Genomic DNA, 23,319 nt, shown 5'->3' with positions numbered 1-23,319 from the left:
GAAGAGCCAGGATAGACGTTCTGGGTATGGATTTACCTTTCCTGCCCACAGAGCCTCAGCCTGTACCAGCACTGTCCAGGGGCTTATAGAATACCTGATTCACAAGCATGGAATTTCACACATAAACTCCAACCAAGGGACCCACTTCACAGTGAAGGAGGTGCCAGAACGAGCCCTGATTGTGGGGTCCACTTCGTCTTAGACACTGTATTACTGCTTACCTCTGTAGTATTTCAGGGGCTAACCTCATAGAATAATGGAATGGTCTCCTAAAGGCACAGCTATAATTCTAGTTTGCTGGTAATAATCTGCAAAGATAGAGTGGCATTTTTTGGGGTGTGGTATATGCACAGAATCAGATTTCTGTATGGCACTGTCTCTAATAGGGAGGACATAGAAGCCTAGGAACTAAGAGGTAGAAGCAATAGTACCTCACTTACTATCACATCCAGTGTCTTTCCTATCGCTGCATCTCTGGACTCTGCAGGGTCCCCAGAGGGGAAGCACTCTTGCCAGGGGACAAGGCAGAGCTGCAAACTATGGCTCCTGCCTGGCAGATCCAGGGATTGTGCCCAGGGATCAGCAGGTAAGAAGAGGAATCACCAGGTTGGCAGGAATGATTGATTTTGATGAGCAGAAGGAGGCTTTTATATAACGGGGACAGAAAAGAAAATGTGCAGACCCAGGTGATCCATTTGGGTGCTTCCTGGGACTCTAGGGATCCCTTGTAACCATGGATGCAGTCATGTGGCAACCCTGGTCTGAGAAAGGTAGGACTTACAAAGGGTTCAGACCTTCCAGAAATGAAGGATTAGGTAATACCACTAGGTAAGCCACTAGAACCTGCTTATGTGATAGCTGATGGTGAGGAGAATGAAGTAAAGAAAAGGGAGAAGATGAGAACCATTTTTAGCCACAAGGCTAACTTCAGAAACAGGGACTGCTATTTGTCCCATTAACTTCCCTCATCAGAGCTTCCCTTCAGGAAGAAAGGCCCCTAGGAACTGCCCCCAGATACATGTGAAGATGATCTCTGCAGTGCAAGGGGAGATTGTGGTGGTCATAGATGTGCACCACTCAGATCTTCCTTCAGGAGAACTTGCTGTGAGAGAAGAGGTTGGTGAACAGCCTGTAGCTGCTGCCCCTTTGAATTCCAACAGCATTCATGCTGAGGCCACACTCTGTCTAAGTTGTTTCCAGCCAATAACCAAGCACAGTGGGATTTCAAGAACTGGGTCATTCCTTCTCAATACAGACCTCCTCTGATGGGTGAGATTTCCTGTGCTCCCCACTGACCTGGCTAAAACCTTTTAAGGGCTACATTGCAGTCTGAGCCTTCTCTACACAATTCTTCCTTCCTTGCTTTCCTTTCATGGGTTTCCTGCCTACTCCTGCTTCCTGTGGCCTTTATCCTGCATGTGTGTTCCCCTGGTAGATCTCTTATATGTCTGATTCTATCTTGGAATCTGCTTCTTGGAGACCTTGAACTGTTACACCCAGTGGTCTTTAAAGAACACACAGCTAACACACACATGCACACATACACACTTACATTTACAGGTGGTTCTTGGTCAGAGAGAGATGGAAAGTCTAAATCACAACTTACTAAACTGAGTTTAAAATCAGATTTCCTGGTTCTTAAAAAAGAATGGGGAAGCTTTCTTTGGACTAATATGGAAAATCCCCAAGATCTATTAGATAGAAAAGAAAGCAAGATATTGAACAATGTATGTAGTATGCTATAGTTTGCTCTATTTGTACATATATAAAAACCTGTAAAGATACAAATAAAAATCAAGGGGGTGAGAGTAGGAAAGCTTTGCTGAAGAGCAATTTGAAACTTGAAATTATAGTACTTATTAATAATTAAATTGAAATGTCAGTCTTCAGCATCTTAGCATTTTATTATTTTAGTTATTTGAAAATTCCATTCTGTATATGTAACTGAATAGAACTGCCATTTGGCAGATGATGCAATAGCCTGTGTAGAGCAATAAATAGACTTGATAAATTTTAGGACCCTCCAAAACTTACCATCTGAAATGGGAAAAGACTGCCTGGGTAATCCAGATGGTATGAGTGATTTCCGACTCACCAACTGATTGAATAATTCGTAGACTGTCTGCCTGTCTGTGACAGAAGTGGACATTTAGAAACCTCCAGCTGTGTCAGTCCTGCCATATTGGTTGTTTGAAAGTTTTCCTATTTCTAGAAAGAAGTATGCACCATTATTTCCTTCAATGTAACAGCCTATGCTAAATCATGCCTTGTTTCCACACCTCAGATCCATACTAAGTGTTCCTTTAGAGCTGATAACTTCATCAAAGCGAAGGTAAGAATCCTTTGGTGAGCATTTTCAAAATATGCTTGTGTAGGTTCTGCTCTCCTCTAGCAAAATGTCAGAGTGGCCCCATCTCATATATTCTGAGAGCTTTCCTAGCAATCCTAATGTACTTACCTGATGGAGAATCATTATCATAGGGCAATTTCCAAAACTCCCCTGCTGACAGTCACTGAGGGGAACTTATTAAATACAGATGCTCTTTGACATACTATGGGATTGTGTCCTGATAAACCCATCATAAGTTGAAAATATTGTAAGGCAAAAGTGTACTTAATATACCTAACTTACTGAATATCATAGCTGAGCCTTGCCTGCTTAAAAGGGCTCAGAACACTTACATTAGCTTACAGTTGGACAAAATCATCTAACACAAAGCCTGTTTTATAATAAAGTATTGAATACCTCATGTGATTTATTGAATACTGTATTGAAAGTGAAAACCAGAATGACTATTGGTACTTGAAGTATGGTTTCTGTTGAATGCCTGTTGCTTTCACACCATCATAAAGTCAAAAAAATCCTGAGTTGGGGACTGTCTGTATACACATGCCCAGGTCTCCAATGCCAAGCCCAAGGAATCAGATGAATTCTGATTCCTTGGGCTTGGCATTGAGGTTCAGGAATCAGTGTTTTCAAGAAATACACTGAGTGCTCTTCAGGGAAACATTGCTATAGGGTAATCCTCTCCTGTGGACTACCTTAGTTTCTTTAAGCTAGTCAAATAAGTTCAAAGTTGTCTAACAGTAGTGATCCCAACATGACTTTATTTTTTTCATATGAATTATCTCTCAAAGTGCTTTCATAGTTATAAAGAATATCCTTCTCCTTGTCATTTTAAAAGCAAAATTCAAAGGTACTATATAATAGCATGTCTTCTAAGGATAAGTGTACAATGGATAGTTGATATTTACAAAACAAAACCAGCCATTATGAGGTAGCCTTGAAACCAAGACATTAACAAAATTCTGATAACTAGGCCAAACCAGTGGGTGGACTTGTAAGTTCTCTTCTCTTGCCCAGCATCTGGAGACTGAACTCAGGAGGTGCTGTCTAGGGATCACTGGTCTTGGGAAGTCTGTCTCTTTCATCCACCTTGGAGAAGCAGTGGGGCTCAGTGTCTGGGCTAAGTAAGCCCCAAAGAGCTCTGCTCTTAGGCGATGACACAGCAAAGTACTCCGTGCCCCAGCCCTTTGTGGTTTCCAGCCACTTTAGAATGGCTGGAACCCTTGATTGAGCTGGTGAGTTTCATATGGCCCTGGACTAGCTGGACATTGTGGCAACTGGGCACATTGGCCTGTCCCTGCTTCTGAGTATCAGCATCTGGATTAGCTGGATTTCCTGTCTACCACTCCTGGGGGTTAAGAGCAGGAGGGGGTGTAGGGTTGAACATACAGGAAGAGAGTATGTTCAAGTGATCCTGGGACCCCCTCTTTCAGATTTTTTTTCAAGATGCTCTTTATTGTTGGATGAAAAAAAACAAATTTTTCTTTTCTACTACTATAAGCATGTGGTGACTGCTGAATCATATATATCCCAAGAACTATTCTGTCCAAGCAGTAGTGGAATTTTGCTTAAAAAATACAGCTTTTGAGGTCATTTTCATACTGACTATGGTGTATATTTTGTCTCTGATTAATGTCTGAGGAGGATCATCTTCAAATGCTCTTTCAGTTTATGATTCTTCCTCTCAAAGGCTACAGGTTACTTATTCTCAAAATGTATTGTTCTTTTAGATTGTTCCATGTTAACATAATTCATTAATTAAAATATTTAAAATGTTGGAAAAGGTCTTTTCCACTCTTTATAGCTATTTCAGTGACGTGAATATAATCTTCAAGAATTCCTTTTTTCATTTACTCAATATATATGTAGCAAGTACCTTCTAAATAGAGTGCTTTGTAATGGGTATAAGGTCGTTAACTCCCTGCCCTCAGGGAATTTACAGTCCACTGAAAGGATAGATATTAAATCAATATATCATTGCCAATTGTTGTGCTACAGAAGAAAAAGTAGTGCTATAAAAAAGAATAGCAAGGGATACTTTCAGTTAGATTGCAAGATCAGGGAAGGCCTCCCCATCCAACCCTGCACCCACCTACCCATCCATCCATTCATTTGTCCATTCTTCCACCATTTATTCATCTATCTACCTGCCTACCCATGCATCCATCCATCCAACCATCCATCTACAATCTATCCATTCACCCATCCATCCATCTGTCTATCCATTTATCCACTATCCACCCACCCGTTCATCCATACGTCATCCATCCATCCATCCATCCACCTACCCACTCATCCATCCATCCATCACTCATCCATCCATCCACCCACCCATTCATCCATCCATCATCCACCCATCCACTCACCCATTCATCCACCCACCATCTATCCACTCATTCATCCATCCATCCATCCATCTACCATCTATTCATTCCCCCATTTACCCACCTATTCATCCTTCATCCATCATCCACCCATCATCTATCCATCCACCATCCACCCATCTACACACCCATCCCTCTATCTGGTCACCATCCACCCATCCATCCATCCATCCACCCATCCACCCATCCACCCATCCATTCTTCCAATAGATATTGCTCAGATGCTTCTCAAAGAAAGTGACATTTAAGCCGAGCTCTGGAGGATGAGTAGGAGACAGCCAGAAAAGTAAGTAGATCAACTGGAGAAGAGGAAATAATTATGAAAAGAGTGTGGCACAATGAGTATGGCACATTGAAGGGACTGCGAAGGCTCATTGAGCAAAGGAGAGGATCTTGGTGAGAGATGATGGGGAGGAAGGCAGGGACCAGGGCCTGTTTGTGATCTTACTCTAAGAGTTCAGTAAGAAGCAATGACTGTTTAGTCACCCCTCCCATAGCTGAGGTTGGGCAGAGAAAGCAAAAGAGGCAGAAGTGTAGTATTAGAAAATACAAAAAGGTTGTTTAATTCTAGCCCCTCCCTATTGGTTCTGATATGTATCCTGAAGCAAGATGTGACCCCTCTGCTATAGAACAGTGTTTATTTTTAAACTTGAGAAATCCAGGAATAACTTTTGAAAGAAAACAAAAATGTGTTCAGACCTTTCTCCCATGGTGGATTAAATTTTGTTATTTTTATTTAAATTTACAATCATTGTTTATGTGTACTTCGATACATAAAATATAAGCTACACCTCCGTATGCTTATAGTTTATTTACGACATAAAGCTAACATAATTGAAAACAAATAATATTCAAGTTAACCTGAATTTAGTGTGACAGATGATGTTTTTCATTTTTAAATGTTACGGTACTACCCATGGAGCCACACTCCTAATTTCAGCCCATGCGCCCTGCTAGATGCTGTTCAGGACTCTGCTTTGTGATCTAGTAGGAAGCCTTTCTTTGTACAGTGTGCTGGCCTACCATTTGCCTATTGCTCTGTGGAGATGCATCAATTATGTATTAGGTCTGCTTTTCTTCTCATTAGCCAGAAACAATTAAAGTAGAAGGACTTAGTGCCAAAGTCAGCCTAAACATAAACATAAAATCAGCCTCTGAAATCAAGTAACAGCCCATGGAGATGAAATATCCGGAGAGAATCAGCAGACCCCTTAGGATACATGGGTGAATTCCCATGGGTATGTGGACTTCTGTTTGGAATCCTAAGAGTGGATTATTCCTAGAGGAAAAAAATAAAGGAAATGATTTCTTCTCACATAGATCCATAGGGACAGGATAAATTATACCTTTTAACATCCTAAAAAGGGATCATTAGACCCAAGGTTTGGTATGGTCAAGATCAAGTGATCATTAAGATCTGAGACTAAGGAGAGACCAACTTGAGCAAGATCACACATCCCTGCGATTCCTGCTTATGGTATCCAGGACAGACAGAATTAGAAAAAGGTGACTGAGAGGTCTTTGCCTCCTTGGCCATGTGGCTGAAAAAGGCTTAGAGAACTAGGCTCCAAGGTCAAGTCCACAAACTGATCCACTGGGGTGTGGGAAGAAAATATAAGAGCCCTGGAAAACCTGAGCCCTGTTCTCAGGCACATAAAGAACAGTTCGTAAGGAAGTTTGAGTAGAGGCCCTGTAAAACTGAGAGCTCCAAACACTTTGTATAACTTGCCAAATGCAAAGAGCAGCCAATAAAAGAAATGTACATTTCGTGACATGGCAGAAAGTGGTGTAGTCTCCATTTGTAAGCTGATTAGGTTAATATATATGAAATATCAGCTTAAGCTAGTTTCACTGTTTTCACAAGTCTTCTCATCATTCAACAATGTTCATTACTTCAGGAGCAGAGGAGGTCAAATTACAAAGGGTGTAAATTTGAAACTTCCAACTTGAAAACGGATTTTAACTTTAGAAGAAATGATATGCAAGAGATCAAGGCTAATATTTGTAAGATTCAGGTTTTGTTGAAAGGAGGAAAAAATGATTTATGGGGTTCCCAGAAGTTATCAATTGGAGAATTGAATACAGGATTTTGACTGTGAAACATAGATGAGAGAGGTTGTAGGACATGATATCAGAGCACTTTGGAGAGGTCTGCAAGAGGGAGTGGGGATAGAAGTTTCCAGATTTGAGTATCTGAGGGCACAAGTGTCTCAAATGAGACTTCCTCCTGAGACAGATGTCTTAGGAGAAGGTGTGGCAGCAGCCTCATCAAATATTCAGAACCAACTCAGGACAGCCACTGTAGGATAGAGGGGTTGGTTTTGGGTATTTAGGCAGAGCCTGAGATAGCCCTGTAGTGGACCCTGTAGTGCTGCACAGACACACTTCGGGGATCCAGCATTCAGTTGCTCAGTTGATGTGAGTGTTGGCAGCTGATGCCTGTGACTGAGTCCTTCTCCCAGAATTGCCCTTAGCCAAAGAGGGCCTCCTAGTGAGAGGCCGTGCGAACTCGCAGGGGGCAGCCCACATCGAATAACTGATAGACTGTTGGGGAAATAAAGGTCTGGCTCCCTTGCTTCAATTGGAACAACTCACAAAAGCTGTCCCAGCTCCAGTTACCTGTACAGTCAGCTTCTTTGCAACTATGTGGCAGCTCTAACTTCTCTCTGCTCAACCCAGCTCTCCTCACTTCTATGGATGTTGTATGGAGAACTCTTGAGGATAAACCTTCTGTAAGCAAATCTCAAAGTCTGTTTCCTATGATGCTGTAGCTACAACAAGCCTCTGTAGGTCCTCTGGGTCATGAATTGAGGTTTGGAAGAAACTGGAGATGAGTTCTTCTGGCCTAACCTAGGTAAGAGTTGCAAGCTGGTGGGCTGCCGGTGGGTTGCTGTGGTGTAGTGAGAGGTGAGGCTTTGGGTGTGCATCACAAAGGGACAGGCTGGATGGAAGACATGGCTGTATTTCACAGGATCAGTTAGAGCCAAGGTTGAGTCAGCCTTAGGGAGGAGGAGTGGCCACCCCCAGGCTGACTGTGCTAGGAGGCTTGACCATGAGTGACCTCAGATATGAATCTTTCAGCAGATGCAGCAAGGCCAGAGGTCAAGTGCCAAAGATGGTGGAAAAGACACTTCAAGGTAGGCCAGTGAGGACAAGGGGGTGTTTCTTAAACCAGATGCCCCTCCCTTGAGGCAAGAGGATACCAAGCCACCCGAAAACTAGATCCGTTCTCCACCCTTCCTCCCATCACCAGAGGGACAGAGAAGGGTGACTGAATATTTACCCGAAAAAGGATTATATTATACTAGAGGTAGCCAAGTTTCCCTGAAAGGGACAAAATGAAGAGTTTTTCCACCATTAGTAGAAATGAATCTTTAGAATTACTAATTTTGGTCCTAGAGAAATAAGATGGCTTCATTTGTACACATCTATGATGTAATTGTGCAGAAATATGCAACTGAAAAGAGGGAAGAAAGTAAAAAACACATCAGTGCAGAAAAGCCATATATGTGATATATATATTTATTTATTGTAAGATTATATATATATTTACATATATGTATCACTTTCTTGGCACTGAGAACCAGGTCCTGTTCTAAGGCTATTATTTAAATAATTCTATAGTTTATGGACTTCTCAGTCTCAGAAAATTAGCTGAGCCTTCAGCTGATAGTGCACTTTAAATAATACCCTGAATGTTGAAAAGGTATTTCCCCGGCAGACAGCCAGAAACATCGGAATCTGGAGCACAACTCCTGTGTATTGTCATTTTAAGACTGAACAGACAGGTTGAACATGAACTACAATGGATCCGAAGGAAACTTGCTAGAGCGAGGTTAAATGTCCCTGCACTAAAATGCAAACAAGGCTCTTGTTCTCAGCCTTTTGATTTTTCTAACTGCTTTTTCAGGGATTTCTCTCATTTAATTCTGACAACAAGCCTAGAAGGTGGCTACTCTTATGACCTTAATTTTACAGAAGAAATGGAGTCTTCAAGCACTTCCACACCTGGGCTGTGGCCAAGCAGGGCTCTACACCCACAGCCCATGCTCATCACCTCTGCAACCTGCAGCCTCCTCTATGCTTTTCTGCTTCTGTGTATATTTTAAACCAAATTTGCGGAAGAGCACAAAGAATCTGAACAGTCATTTTTGACACATGCATATGATGAACTAGGTGCATACAAACACGGAGGGAGTCAAAATCAGTCTCATTTGTTGTTTTTCTTTCTTTCTTTCCTTTTTACAACCCCGAAAGGCAGGGAGAATCCCTCTCTTTTGGTGCATCATGTAATGCATGTTGTAATTAGTTATTTATGTATCTAAGTCCTTCATTTAGAAAACCTGTATATAGTTACTTCCCAGGAGCGTCACCTGTGCCTTGTATCATTTTATCCTTAATTGGAGTTTTGGTGGCTTGTCATTTAGTTTCTTTCACGTCACAAAAGAGGAGTGTCTTAGGAAGAGTGGAGAGACTGAGCTCACACACAGGCAAGTAGAAAATCTTCAAGTGTTCTGGCAACACGTGGACACTCCCAACACTCAGCAGTGAAAAGGCCAATATTTGCCAAATTTCTAAGCTGTGCTTATCAGTCAAGCTGTTTTCTTCACCCCCCACTCCCCCCTACCCTTTATCCATCTTTTCTTTCCTTAACAAGGTTACCACCAATAACTGTTTATGGTACTAGTGGGATGCTAACAGTACACGTTTAAAATGTAGGTCAACAGATTTTGAAGCTTTTGATGACATACAGCAGATAGATTTGGAAATGCCTAAGAACTTCTCATTTTAACTTTCCTCCTGATAGAATCTATTTGTATCACTGGTTTTAGTCTTGTAGACTTGGAGGGAGTGGTGAAAGATGAACGGGCAGGGCTCAGCCACAAGGGGAGAAAAACGTCATCCACCCCCCAGAATAGCAACAGCAATAAATATGGTCATGTCGCTCTTCTGCTGAGGCTAAAACGACAGACAGGATCACATTTACGGCACCCAGCAGGCCCACTGCTACAAGGGGGTGGCTCAGGGCTTTGGAAGGAACGTGTACAAAAGTTGGTGCTGATTTCAGAGCTGTGACTTAGCACAGAAAGAAACAGGGCATAGGGTCTAGACCCCAACTCAGAGCTAGAAGGGGCTTGGCACCCTCTTGGCCACAGGGGAGGACATTCTAAATCAGCTTTCAGGACAGCTGGCTCAGGGCTCTTGAGAGCGGAGCTGAGAACTTCCCTGCATGTCTGCCTGAGAACTTGCTGTTGTCTGCAGCTGCCACAGCCATCAAGGCCCAAGCGTAATCAGGAAGGTAAAAAAGAGGGCTCTCATTGGTCATCAGTTATTTAAAGAGGGCCCATCAGATTTCAGCGACTTCTTTGCACAGAATCAGCACCTTTGCTCTGGGAAGTCTAACAGGAAGGAACATCTCCCTTACTTCAAAATTCATCAAGGCTTCCCTTCCAGACCAAGCCAGTGGGTTCTAGCCATTAAGGCTCTAGATGCCGCAAATTCATCTCTCTATTTTCATATATATTTCAATTTCATATATTAAATGTCCATATCTCTGGGGAGTTGTGGTTTTAGCATCTTCTTTTGCCACTTGAAACTGGCAGGATGGGGCTTATGCATTGTCATAACTTGCATACAGCAGGAGTCTCTTAGGCTGAATAGTTTTCAAACTAACATATGTAGCTGATTCTTCATATGTGCTTTGGAAACCAAGGCATCACCTGAATTTGACCAATTTCCCTTTTTCTGTTAAACATCCCTGCTCTAAAATGATGCAGTTGCATAAAGCGAAGCTTTTCCTCTCTGCGATCTTTGCGGTTCACCGACTTTTCCAACCTGTCCCCGCAGGGAGTCCCTGGAAGCAGGTTCACTTTGGCCACGTAACCCTTTTCTCTCATGGAACTTTAGTAACCACAGACTCAACTCCGTGCTTTTATTTGTTTCAATTACATACTGAGGATTTAGATTGATATTTTCTCTATGGATTGCAATATTACTTTTATTTGAAAAATATAGTACTTAAGAAGTGAAAGCCAATGTTGTTTTACACTTTGGTGCCTCTGTAAAATTCAGTACTATATTTTATTGTCACTGTTATCTTATGCTTCTTTAGGATCTTATTAAGACAAATAAGGTAAGTGAAATATGTTTTTATAGTACTGTAATCATTCTCATATTTGTGCTGTCACTGTCCTTGGTAACGGGTGGTTAAGAAAAAAAAAATCATGCCAGTGTGTTGAAGCTGGTGCCGAAGGAACATAAATGATTATTGCTGCTCATTGTCTGCTGCTGCCCAGAACTTTAACTTGCCCTATTTATACAGTTACAAAGCGAAATCTTACTTAGAGAAACCTTTGCAACATTAGCATTTTCTTTCTTTAAAGCTTATGTCTCTGAGTTTTTATGCCATGTTTCTCACGTAGCCAGAGACAATGCAGACATAAATTAACTTTTCTATGTATTATTTAGTGATGAAAAGAACACAACAGCAAGGACGTTTGAAAAATAAATTCCAGTGTATTCTTAAATACTCTAATTTGAATGACAAAGCTATATTCCAAACGATCTTAAGTCTCTGGAAAGATTCCTTTAAATATGAAAAGAGAATGATAAAATAAGATGTCCAGGAAGACTACTTGAATCATTTATTGGGAAATAGCAAGAAAAAGGCACTGTCCACTGAGAGGATAGTTAAAATGTACACAAACACATTTTAAATTAGTAAGAAAGCACTTAACTTTAGGAAATATAACTAATTAAAAGCTGCAATTTCAAACCTAAGCATTAAGTATCCTCTGTGCAGTGTGCGTTTCTAAGATTGTGTCTAACATATCCTACAGGCTTGTATAGTTGCATTTATAAATATATCTCAATTATTCTTAATAAGACAAATGTTTGTGATATTATTAGTTTTATTCAAATATTAGATGACAGTGGGAAGTGCCTCCTTTTTTCTCCTAGATTTTTCTTACCATCATACTATAAGTGATTTTTGCAGAATATTAATATAACCATTGAGATGCTCTTTTAATGATTTTCAACAGGCATAGCATGAAGTCAAGAAAAGAATCTGTGGAAATATTAGTAGTATTTAAGAATTTTTATTATTTGTTATTTCTTTCTTTTATCAACTGTAATTTCCAGCTAGTAGTGATTATTTAACATGAATTTTTGAAGTATAAATACCTAAAATTCATTGTAAACCATTAGAGAGAGTTGCCAAAAATGAAGTTACAAAGTGCAGCCAATCTAGCAGGATACACTGGAGAACATATTATTAGCTGACATTTACCCAGAGTATTAAAAAAATCAGTTATTTTTACCATTCTATCATTATTATCTATTATACTTCTTATGTGCCATGTGCTAAAATTGTGTTAAATAGTTAACATGTTAAAAATCACAATGAATCCTCAAAATATCCCAATAAAGTTGGTGTAATTACTTTACCTGGATTATAGATGAGGAAGCCGTGCCCATGATCACATAGCTGGTGAGCAGTGAAGCCCGATTTGAATCCAGTTCTGGCTTTAGATTTTGAGCTCTTAACTACAACTCCATATTCTGGAGTGAAGGGTAATGCTATGTTACAGTGGAGAAATTACATGGTGAAGCCATTGCCCTCATACACTGGGAAGGTTCCATGACCCAATCAACGTGTCCAAAAGCCAAGAAACTGAACTGAAGTCAGGCTGTGTTGCCAATAGGTAAAGAGAGGGCTCTAGAGTTGGTCCTGCATACAAGCTGAGGCAAGTGGGAGGCCACACCGAGGCTGTGGGAAATGATTAGAGCGTACGGTGAGTTTGCAGCTAGAAGCGTTGGGTTTTAGTTCCAGCTCTACTGATTATTAGTGAGGCAGTGGACGTCACACCTCAGTGCTAATTTCTTATTTCTACTGGAAGGGTTGTTGGAAAAATCAAATGAGTACTGTTTACAAAGGCACTTTGTAAGCTTTTAGAAGGAAATTAGATATTATTAGAGCAATGTTGGGACAAATTTGTAATAAGTGTTGGTTTACTTTTAGCAGGATATTCTCTCTACCCTGTTTCTCCCAGTTTTTTTCTATGAACTCAAAACAATCTTGGGCAAAAATTTCCTAAGGTAAAATAATTAGTGACTTAAGGAATAGGTGATATTTATATGTAGGACTAGTGCAATCAAACTGGTGACTGTGATTGTGCCTCATATAGTAAGGCCAGATCGTATAGTGGTAAGAACACAATCTCTGGACCAGACTGTTGGGTTTGAGTCCCAATTTTGACATTAACAGTGTGAGTTTGGGAAAATTTTTGTTCCTCAGTATCCTCATCAGTAAAACAGGGATGATATTTCTCCCTGCTTTAAGGGATTTTGCAAGTGTTAAGTACAATATACATATAAAGCCCTTAAAACATTTCCTGGCACACAGAAAACACTCTAAGAAATATTAGCAACCACATGGTGCAAATGCATCTTTGATTGGTCTATATTCATGTGCATATTCTGAATATGTACACCGTTCATCACAGAAGAGGTGGATGAAAGAGCATAGATAGATATGTCAAATATTTTTCACAAGAAAAGTGAATTTTCACTTAAAGCGAATTTTCTATTAAAAGAACTTAGCGCATCATTAACATTATTAGCCATTCTTTGGGAAACTAGAATATTAAACTATTATAAGTCTACAGTGACCTCAAAGCAAAGGTGTCCTGACTTAATGAGTTGCACTTGTTATTAAATATGATTATTTGTTCTGGGATGCATTGAAAGACAGAAAACATTTTAGAGTTTCAAAATCAAGTCTGCTCTATTCTAAGGTTGTTGAGGCTTTTGCTTAGAAGCCCTCAGAGGGTAATCTATGGTTTTTGAGGGGAAGGTGGTGGAATCTTAGCACCATGAACCTGGGGCCTCTAACTGGTGGCTTGACACCATGAGGTTTTACCAGATCATTTTGTGGAGGTTGTTTCAAGTTATTTATCCTTTTCTTTTAGACTCTCGCTATTCTGCTCTGAAAATTTTACAGATGAGGGAAAACTAGGGATTGAGAATTGAGACAGTTCATCAATTATACACTAAATTGATAGTTTGTAAATTTTACCTGCATGAGAAAAACCTGGAGGGCTTGTTAAGACAGATTTCTAGGCTCCACCCCCAGAGTTTCTGATTCAGTAGAATGTGCGTTTCTAAGAAGTTAGGTAATTTTGCACTGCTTGTCAGGGGCCCATACTTTTTGAACCACTGCAATAAATCAAATACAGTACAGGAGTCAAGTTGATTGGAACTCTAGTAAACTAGCCAGAACCATCACAGTTCTTTATCAAATCAATGTACTTGATGAACCATCTTTTTATCTCATTTAATGAGATAATATTTAGAATTTTATGGACACTTGAGAATATCAGCTAACAAGAATTGTTCACATTCAAGATAAAAATTCTCGAAAAAATTTTTAAATTAAGGACTCCCTTTTTTTGGGGGGGGGGGCACAGTGCTTCTTGGTCCCCAACACATTGTTCCCAGCATATTGATCACAGAGCCCCTTTGACACAGTATACCTTTGTCATGGCACTGAGCCTTGATCACTGAGCACCTGTCCACAGTGTGCTGTGGTTCTAGTATGTCTTGGCCACACGCAGTATGCTTGCTTTCTTAAGCCTGTGTCTATGTGGGTGAACACCCCCTCCCCCGCCCTTTATTCTTATGTGTATCCCAATTAAAAATCTTATGTAATTCACATGGATCAGATTACTGGCATGGGTCAAGGCTGAGCAGACAAAGTAGTTTCTGGGTGTTTATTAATAGTATTAACATTGCTACTGTCAGGAGAAAGTGGAGACAATTCAATGTTTTTTCTACAGGTATAAAAGATCTTTTTTAAATGGCTGAGTGTGGTAGCTCACGCCTGTAATCCTAGCACTTTGGGGGGCGGAGGCAGGTGGATCACGAGGTCAGGAGTTCGAGACTAGCTTGGTCAACATGGTAAACCCCGTCTGTACTAAAAATACAAAAATTAGCCGGACCGAGTGGGACGCGCCTGTAATCTCAGCTACTGGGGAGGCTGAGGCAGGAGAATTGCTTGAACCCAGGAGGCGGAGGTTGCTGTGAGCCGAGATCACGCCATTGCTCTCTAGCTCTGGGCGACAGAGCAAGACTCCGTCTCAGAAAAACAACAACAACAACAAAAAACAGATCTTTTTTAATTTTGGAAAATTTGGTTTTGAATTAGCTTAATTAGGTAAATCTATTCTCTGGAGAATATCACCATTTCTATTTTCTAACTTGTCAAGAAAGAAAGATAGCAGGGGATTGGTTATTCTTAAAAACATAGAGACCTCTTGTGGCCATTCAGAAAAGTACGAGAAAAAACCAGAAATCCAGAGTGTTCTAATTTGTCAGGTTTCTCTAGCTTAGTTGTCATTTTTTTTTTAAATATAGGAATTACCTAATACCTGTCTAAATATATATGATAAGTCAGTAATAGGATTTTTACATAACAGTAACTTATATAAATGTATACGCACCTCAGCCGTAACAGTACTATAGGATAAAGTAAAACTTTATTGAAGCATAAAGCAAAAACATACAAGAAATTGCACAAAACATAAGTGTCCAGCTTGAGGAATTTTCCTAAATTGGATATATCTGTGTAGCCAGCATATCTGGTAGATTTTTTATCATAATTTTATAGGTAAGATGACTCAGGCTCAGAAGTTATATGATTCATTGTTTTATAACATCAATCAAATTCATGTGAACGTCATTCACTCAGAAATAGGCAAAATGAAGAAAGAACTTGAAATAAATATTAACATAAAAGTCAGTTGGCCGGGCGCGTGGCTCAAGCCTATAATCTCAGCACTTTGGGAGGCCGAGGCGGGCGGATCACGAGGTCAGGAGATCAGGAGATCGAGACCATCCTGGCTGACACGGTGAAACCCCGTCTCTACTAAAAATACAAAAAATTAGCCGGGCGTGTTGGCGGGCGCCTGTAGTCCCAGCTACTCGGGAGGCTGAGGCAGGAGAATGGCGTGAACCCGGGAGGCGGAGCTTGCAGTGAGCCGAGATCGCGCCACTGCACTCCAGCCTGGGGGACAGAGCAAGACTCCGTCTCAAAAAAAAAAAAAAAAAAAAAAGTCAGTTTACAGAGCCATGATCTACAGTCTAGATTTATAAATAGGAAAATTTATCAAATGAAATTACTTTTACATATAGAATTTCTAGAGCAGTAGACTATTAGGTCAGAATTTATTATTATTTTATTTGTTATTTGTTGTTGGTAGTGGTTACCTGCTATTTTCCTCCATTAATTAATAAGCAGTTTGGGTTCATCTTTTATGTACCAAGCACTGTTCTGGGTTCCTGGTGACACTAAAATGAATAATATTGGATCTTTGCCCTTCAGAGGCTCAGAATCTGATGCACCAGAAAGACATATAGACAGTAGTTTAATAATACAGCACTTTGACAAGGACTCTAATGGAACAATATCCATCTGCATGGACTCATTTTCAATAAGGTGGCTGTATTTTTCTCCGGAGTCCACCTCAGGCTGGTTAAAGCTTGCAAGTCCACAACTTTGTCTCTGGTTTCAGGCTAGCATAGTGTAGTAGAAGCTAATATTTGACTAGTAATCAGAAAACGTGTGTCTGAGATGTAGTTCTGTCACTTACTGGCTCCAGGATATTGGACTAGCCTTTCACTTACTAAACCTCATTTCTTCAGCTATAACTGTAGTCGAAGCTCTTCTAATTTAGGGATGGTAGCTACCTCACAGGCTATCATGAAGATCAAATGAGATTGTAAGAAAGCCGTTTGTGATCTTTAGATGCAGATGTTCTACTTTATACCTTTTGTTTATAAAGTATTAATATTGAACATCAGTGCAGTCATCAGTTCATTCAGTGTTTACTAGTTCATGGTTTTGCTGCTGGGAAGATGTGCTAGAGAAAGTGCTCAGTGTTTGATAGTGGGCAGATTGACCTGTGCATATCTATGTTCTTCCTAAGGATAGTGAAGAAAATCAAAAAATAATAAGCATAGTGGGTGTCTCAGAAATGGAGAAGGAAGCAAAAGCTGATTAGGAAAGGAAAAGGTACCGAAAGCAAATTAGTATGCAAATTTACTCATTCACAAATTTACCCAGGGTTCTCTTTCTCCTCATCAAAACAATTTATTAAATACTAAATAAGATAGATACATTCGATGGTATACTAGTAAATATTTAACAACCAACTTTCTGGGAAAAAGTTAAACATGATAGCATTTACTGATTTCTGTAAATAGTTCTACCATGGCCAATTTCAAGTCACTAACATGACATCACTGAACAGAGAGGAAGAGATACACAAGTAGCACATCGTTGTATGCTACTTGCCTTGTATGGATATGATAGACACAAATAAACTCAGGAGTATAGATAATAATACACATAATTCGTAAGTGATGAGTTTTAAGTATTTGATAGTTTTATTTTTAAAATTATTTATTTATTTATTTATTTTTGAGATGGAGTCTGTCACCCAGGCTGGAGTGCAGTGGCGCCATCTTGGCCCACTGCAAGCTCCGCCTCCCGGGTTCACACCATTCTCCTGCCTCAGCCTCCCGAGTAGCTGGGACTACAGGCACCCGCCACCACGCCTGGCTAATTTTTTGTATTTTTAGTAGAGACGGGGTTTCACCGTGTTAGCCAGGATGGTCTTGATCTCCTGACCTCATGATCCGCCCGCCTCAGCCTCCCGAAGTGCTGGGATTACAGGCGTGAGCTACCATGCCTGACGAAAATAATTCATTTAAATGCAACTCAGTTTGATTTAATTTTGACGAATAGCTGAGTTGAACATCCACTTTGCAAATTCCTGAAAATTTAACAATCAGCTATCATGAGCCAGTGGGGGCACCACCCTGGATATAATGGTAATTGTGTTAGTATGGTACTAGTTATGGTAAAGATTATCACCTCTCTGGGAAGCCTATCTGTGTTAGGTGCCTTTCTTTATATTCCTACTATAACTTTCTAGATGTCACAGCAAGTACCACACCGTGTTGGGATCTCATTTCTCTGCCTTCACACTTGATTTCCCTAAGGCCAGTGACTGTGACTGACTTTGAACTCTGTATCTTCTCTATCAAGCACTTAGGGCTCAAAAAATGTATATTGAAAACAAATTCACCTGGACCTGGCTCCTGTCCTCAAGGAGCCCACAATAATCATATCTATGATCTACAAAAACCATAGACACAGAATACACCGTGTAGTAGGAGCTCTGAAAAACATGTGAAAGGATAACAAGGTTTTTATATTACCAACAGTGGCTTTTATTGGGATGGGAAAGAAGTGATTATAGATCATTGGAAGTAGATATAGCAGTTCTATTGTGATAAAACAAACACACATTTTTCCTTGTGTCATCTATTTAATGATATTCTTTTAGTGTTCACACCTTTAACAGGTAAAAGCAACACACATTCATTATAGAACAATTAGAGTATACAGAAGCATAAAGAAATAAAAGCCACCTGTATTTTACAAGATTGATGTATTAATGAGGATAGGTTAAGACAATAGCATCCAGAAAGCATCAAATAGCAGTGCCTTACACAAGATCCTTTTTTTCCTTTTCAAGTAAAAGTTTGGAGGTTTGCAGACTCAAGTTGGTGTGGGTTCTGCTCCTCAGTGTCTTTAGAAGCTCAATTTTCCCCAAGTTCATGGCCCAGCTGTTCCTAAGGCGTGGCCCCATTCTTCATGGTCCAGGTCAGAATCCATCCTCTCTGAAGCAGGATGGAGGATGGGATGAAGAAGAGGCACAGGGCTAATTGTCTCTTTAAGAAAGATTCCCAGAACTTGCCCTGTGGCACATCCATGACTTTCCCCTTGTTAGAAGATAGTCAGGAGACCATGTTTTGCTGCAATAGAGCCTGGGAAATACAGTCTTTATTCTCAGCAGTCATGTGCTTAGCTAAAATTTCTATTACCATGGAAGAAGGGGAAAATAGGTAGGATCAACTGTCAGAATTTGTCAGAATTATTTCCTTAAATTGCAAATAGAGGAATTTCTAGGTTAGAAGTTATGCCCATTTTCAAGATTCTTGAAGCATATTGATACATTTGCCTTCAGAAGTTCTGTGCATGTTTACACTCCCAATGAGATCTATGAATGCTTTGTACTAAACACCAAGTAATCAAGCCATTCAGTGTTTCTTCTATGGCTTTGCTGTGGGCAGGATGTGATGGAGAAAAGTGTTAAGTGTTTGAGGGACCAGGGCTTTATTGGCAGGACTTTTTCAGCTGCAGGTGACACATGGCTTATCACGAGTATTGGAATTTTTTCAAATATTTAGAATGATTTAGTATTAAGGTTGGTGCAAAAGTAAGTGTGGTGTTTGCTACTGAAAGTAATGGAATAGAAAACTAGGAATCTGAAGGTGGATAATTAAAAAATGAAGTTCTGAAGAGGAATGGGAGAGGAGGATTATATGGGTAGTTGTAAAAATTTTGAGACCTAAAGAGAGAGGATGAAATGTAATATGATGCCCTCCTAATGTCAGTGAAGGGGCTTTTACACATATGTTTTTATCAATGGCTACATTCCAGGCAATACCCTAGGTGCTTTATATACATCCTTTCTTGAATTCCCACAGCCATCTGGGTAGGCATATAATTTTTATGTATCCATTTTTTACACACAATGAAGTCAAAGCTCAAGAAAGCTCAAGTTAGGGTAGAGCTAGAATTTAAACCCCACTCTGTCCGATTTCAAAGTTTTCCTCTTTCCCCTCTTACTCTTAAGTGTGAACTGATAAAAACAATTTTGGCAAAGAATTCACTTTTTCTATAACACTTGAATTAACTGAAGGATATAAAAGACATTATGAAATCTTAAAAAATTATGAAAGAATTACAGAGAGTAACAAATGAAGTACTGTAAAGGCAAGGAAGAACCTCATGAGATTTTGTCTTTTCCAGGGGCCCTTCTGTGACCTCGGTTGGCTGCCTGCCCCTCCTTTCTCATAGTACTCTGTGTTCACCCTAAGACAGTTCTCATCTTTATTGTGATTGTCTATTTCTTTGGTCGTCTCTACCGCCAGATTATATCTTGAGTGTTAGATATTAGATCTCACACATCTTTATATTACTAGGAGCCAGCACAATGTCTGGAACACTGTAGGTGCTCAATAAATATTTGCCAAATAAATTGTACAGGCATGTATTCTATGGTCATATTTATACATACTACTGAAAGAGATTTTTTAAATCAACTTACTATATGATGCCAAATTTTCAAAGACATACAATAATAACTAGACTAATATAAAATTATGATTCCGACTGTGGTTATAAACAGAATGTTTATAAGGCAACTGAACCTGTGACTAAGACTGAGTGCCTACAACGTGATAGGGTGTTACTGTTTAACATTTTATTATTAATTTTTCACAAAAATCTTATGAGGGAAACAATAAAATTATTATTCTTACTTCGAAAATGGAAAAACCAGGACATGAACTTAGGCAGTGCTGTTCTAGAATTTTTGTGTTTAACAACTAGGCTATTTTATATCGCCATTGTTTATTAGCTGTTTATGACAAAAACAGTTTTTTTGCATGACTCCATAGTGGCATTTTTTTTTCTTTTACAAAGCACAGTTTAATTATCAAAATCAAGTACTTACTGTTTATACAAGACTATTCTCTAATCTACAGCAGTTAGTCACATTTGTGGAATTAGTCCACTAATGTCATAGTAGCATCTTCTAATGAAAACTTATAGATCCTTTTCCTGTTGCTTTGTTTGTCGACCGGAACTTCCTTTCCAACAAAGGAAGAGGCTCCAAGAGCAACCCTCAATATCTTGGGAAATTGCTGCTTTTATACCTGAGCAACCTCCAAACCGAAGAGTAATTTGCTATCATCATTCTTCCTTACTGCCCTTCATAACCAGGGTCTCATATTTTTGATTTTTAATTCTAAAAAAAAAACCCAAAAAACATCCGTTCAATTGCACCTCCCAGCTGCACTCCCAGGCTTGCCAGGGGCTTTCCGGGCGCAGACCCCGCGTTTTTGCGGACTCCGCCGCCGGCGAAACTACATTTCCCAGCGGGCCGCGCGCCCTCCTTCCGGCAGGCACCGCTCAAAACCCGGAAACGCCTTGCGGGGCGGTGTGGGAGGGAGAATCCCAGGGCGGACAGGCCGGGCCTACCCGTGCTCGGGCATCCCAAGATGGCTGGGAGGCAGGAAGAGCAGAGAGGGAGCCCGCCCTTGAGGGCGGAAGGCAAGGCCGACGCGGAGGTTAAGCTCATTCTGTACCACTGGACGCATTCCTTCAGCTCTCAAAAGGTACAGGCCTTGGCGGCGGCGAGTGGCGCGGATCGGGCTTCAGCACTGGGACAGCTCCTGCTAGGTCCCGCCCAGGGAAGCCGGTCCACCTAGAAATCCGCCTCCAGTGTCCTGACCCCGGGCAGGCGCTCCCTCCAGGCGGGGACGCGCCTGGGTGAGGAGCGGGGAGAATCGATCGGAGATGATCCTATGTGGCTATGACCGAGGCCCTGCGTCTCGCGAAATGCGACAAAAAAGCATCATTTTCAGTATTTGGCCTGGAGGCCTTGCCTGCTGGGCTTCGGAGAGAGGCAGAGGGAGGTGCCTTCGTGCATCCTCATAATCTGCGATCTCTTCATTTGCTCTCTCGCATTCACTGTCTTCAGCAAAAGCTGATGTACCTACATGTCAGGTTCTTGTCTGGGGAGGACCCATAATCAGGTTTAGGACACCGAGAAAGTGGTAGTGATGAGGAGGGTGGCTGTTTAATGAATACAGTCAGAATCATTTCATTACTTATTTTGCGTTCTTCTCTTAATTTGTTGAATATTGTTCTGTACTTACTTGTTAATTCCAGGAATACGAATTGTTAAAACGACTGTTGAAAATGTCAGTAACACAGGGAAGCCCAGAAAGGCTGCTTAGCGGTGTCCAGGGAAGTCATTTAATTGAAAGCTTACATGTGTTGTAGTAACCAGTGTGAACTCTTCCAGGTGCGCTTGGTAATTGCTGAAAAGGCATTGAAGTGCGAGGAACATGATGTAAGTCTGCCCTTGAGTGAGCACAATGAGCCTTGGTTTATGCGTTTGAACTCAACTGGAGAAGTGCCTGTCCTTATCCACGGGGAAAACATAATTTGTGAGGCCACTCAGATCATTGATTATCTTGAACAGACTTTCCTGGATGGTAATGTTAAGGCTACTTGTGATTTCTTGGATTTACTTTCAACACAACTATGTGTTCCCTCTCTCTTTTTCTCTCTCTCCTCTCTCTCTTTCTCTTGTGTCCTGATGGTGGTTTGGGATTAAAAACCTTTTCCATTTCCATAAGCACACAAATATCAAATAGGTCAATAACAAATTTTGTATAGGCTAGTGTAACGCTACTTAAAAGAATTTCATGCAAAGTACAAATGTCAATGTTGAAACTTAAAAAAATTCACTTGCAAAAAACTGCAAATGTGTGGTTTGTGTTGGTGATTTCTTAGTCTTAAATTCATAATATTCTAAATGTGCACTATGATGATTTCATCTAATATACCAAATGGTTTCACCTTAAAAACAAGAGGGAAAAAAGAGCAATAAATCTTCAAGGAGAATAGAATGTTAGTATACCTGAGTTCTTTGCCCCAGTCACTTCTGAATTGTTAGAATTTTATATCTTTACTAAGGAATTATAGGGCTTAAATTTGTATAGTGCATTTAGGTAAATCTCTTATTGACAGCTTGTTATGTGTCAGACATTTTATAATTTCTTCAATAATGTCTTCAAAAGAATCTGAGACAGGCATGGTAGACAAGTTATTCCCATTATGTAAATGAAGAGAAAGCAACAGGGTTGCCCAAAGTAATATAGCTATTGTATGGCAGAGTCTTTGGTCTCCAAAGCCTTCATACTACACTGACTGTCTCCCATAGTCCTTGCCACTTACACATTGTCTTGCTTGTTCCTAATAATAATCCTTTGAGGTGAACTGTAGCTTCAAAGATTTACCCAAGACTACACAGCTGATCACAGTGGACATTGCTGAGAGCAGAACATGGGGCTCAGAGCTTCCAGCTGAATGCTCTTCTGAAAAGGCTGTATGAGATTGCTACTTTTCATCTGCCACCAGTTATGTTGATGTTAATAGGGTAGGGTGAAAGCAGAACCTAGCCCCAAACTACAGGAAGCTGACAAAGGAAATTACTAGGACAAAAAAAGTCTCAGGTACTTAGAAGGAAAATGAGTATTAGGCCTAGATAGTGGGAAGTGAGGCGGGGGAAGCCCAGGGCATTAGATTAGCAATGGGCTACCCCTGTTCTTAATCTAAGTGCTAGTCCCCTAGGATTGTGATTGGCGGTTTTAATTAAAGGTAACTTTAGCCTAAACCAAAGCATTTAATGATGTACTTTCTTTTCATCTTTATTTGCTATTCCTTGTAAATTTATTTGCTAGGGACTGTACTGAAAGTGACAACTAGTTCATTTAAGACAATTTTTCTCAATCTTGAGCTTTTTGGAAATGGATAAGTCTGTTAATTTGTATTTCTTGGGGGATGTAATTATAATGGAACAAAACAAAATAATTGTGTTA

General features: G+C 40.3%; 1 protein-coding gene across 5 annotated transcripts in view; it reads left to right on the top strand.

The window, feature by feature from the left end:
- GDAP1 (ganglioside induced differentiation associated protein 1) overlaps positions 1–23,319 on the top strand; it is a 46,287-nt gene that overhangs the window by 8,986 nt on the left and 13,982 nt on the right. The window contains exons 1-2 of one of the 5 annotated variants that reach the window (XM_030794956.1): positions 20,850–21,045; positions 21,738–21,785. The exons of 2 other annotated variants lie outside the window; for them this stretch is intronic. Coding sequence is in view for 1 of the 3 variants with exons in the window: in XM_003269451.4 (XP_003269499.1) it covers positions 20,929–21,045; positions 21,738–21,930 (310 nt within the window). In the remaining 2 variants the exon portion in view is untranslated. Of the gene's footprint in view, positions 1–20,849; positions 21,046–21,737; positions 21,931–23,319 lie in introns of those variants that run through there. 2 more of the 5 variants (XM_003269451.4, XM_030794957.1) reach the window with 2 other exon arrangements.

The sequence above is a fragment of the Nomascus leucogenys genome, chromosome 16, assembly GCF_006542625.1.
Source record: "Nomascus leucogenys isolate Asia chromosome 16, Asia_NLE_v1, whole genome shotgun sequence".
Classification (NCBI taxonomy): Eukaryota; Metazoa; Chordata; class Mammalia; order Primates; family Hylobatidae; genus Nomascus; species Nomascus leucogenys.
The sequence above is the reverse complement of the archived record's forward strand: the minus strand, read 5'-3'. Positions and strand labels throughout refer to the sequence as shown.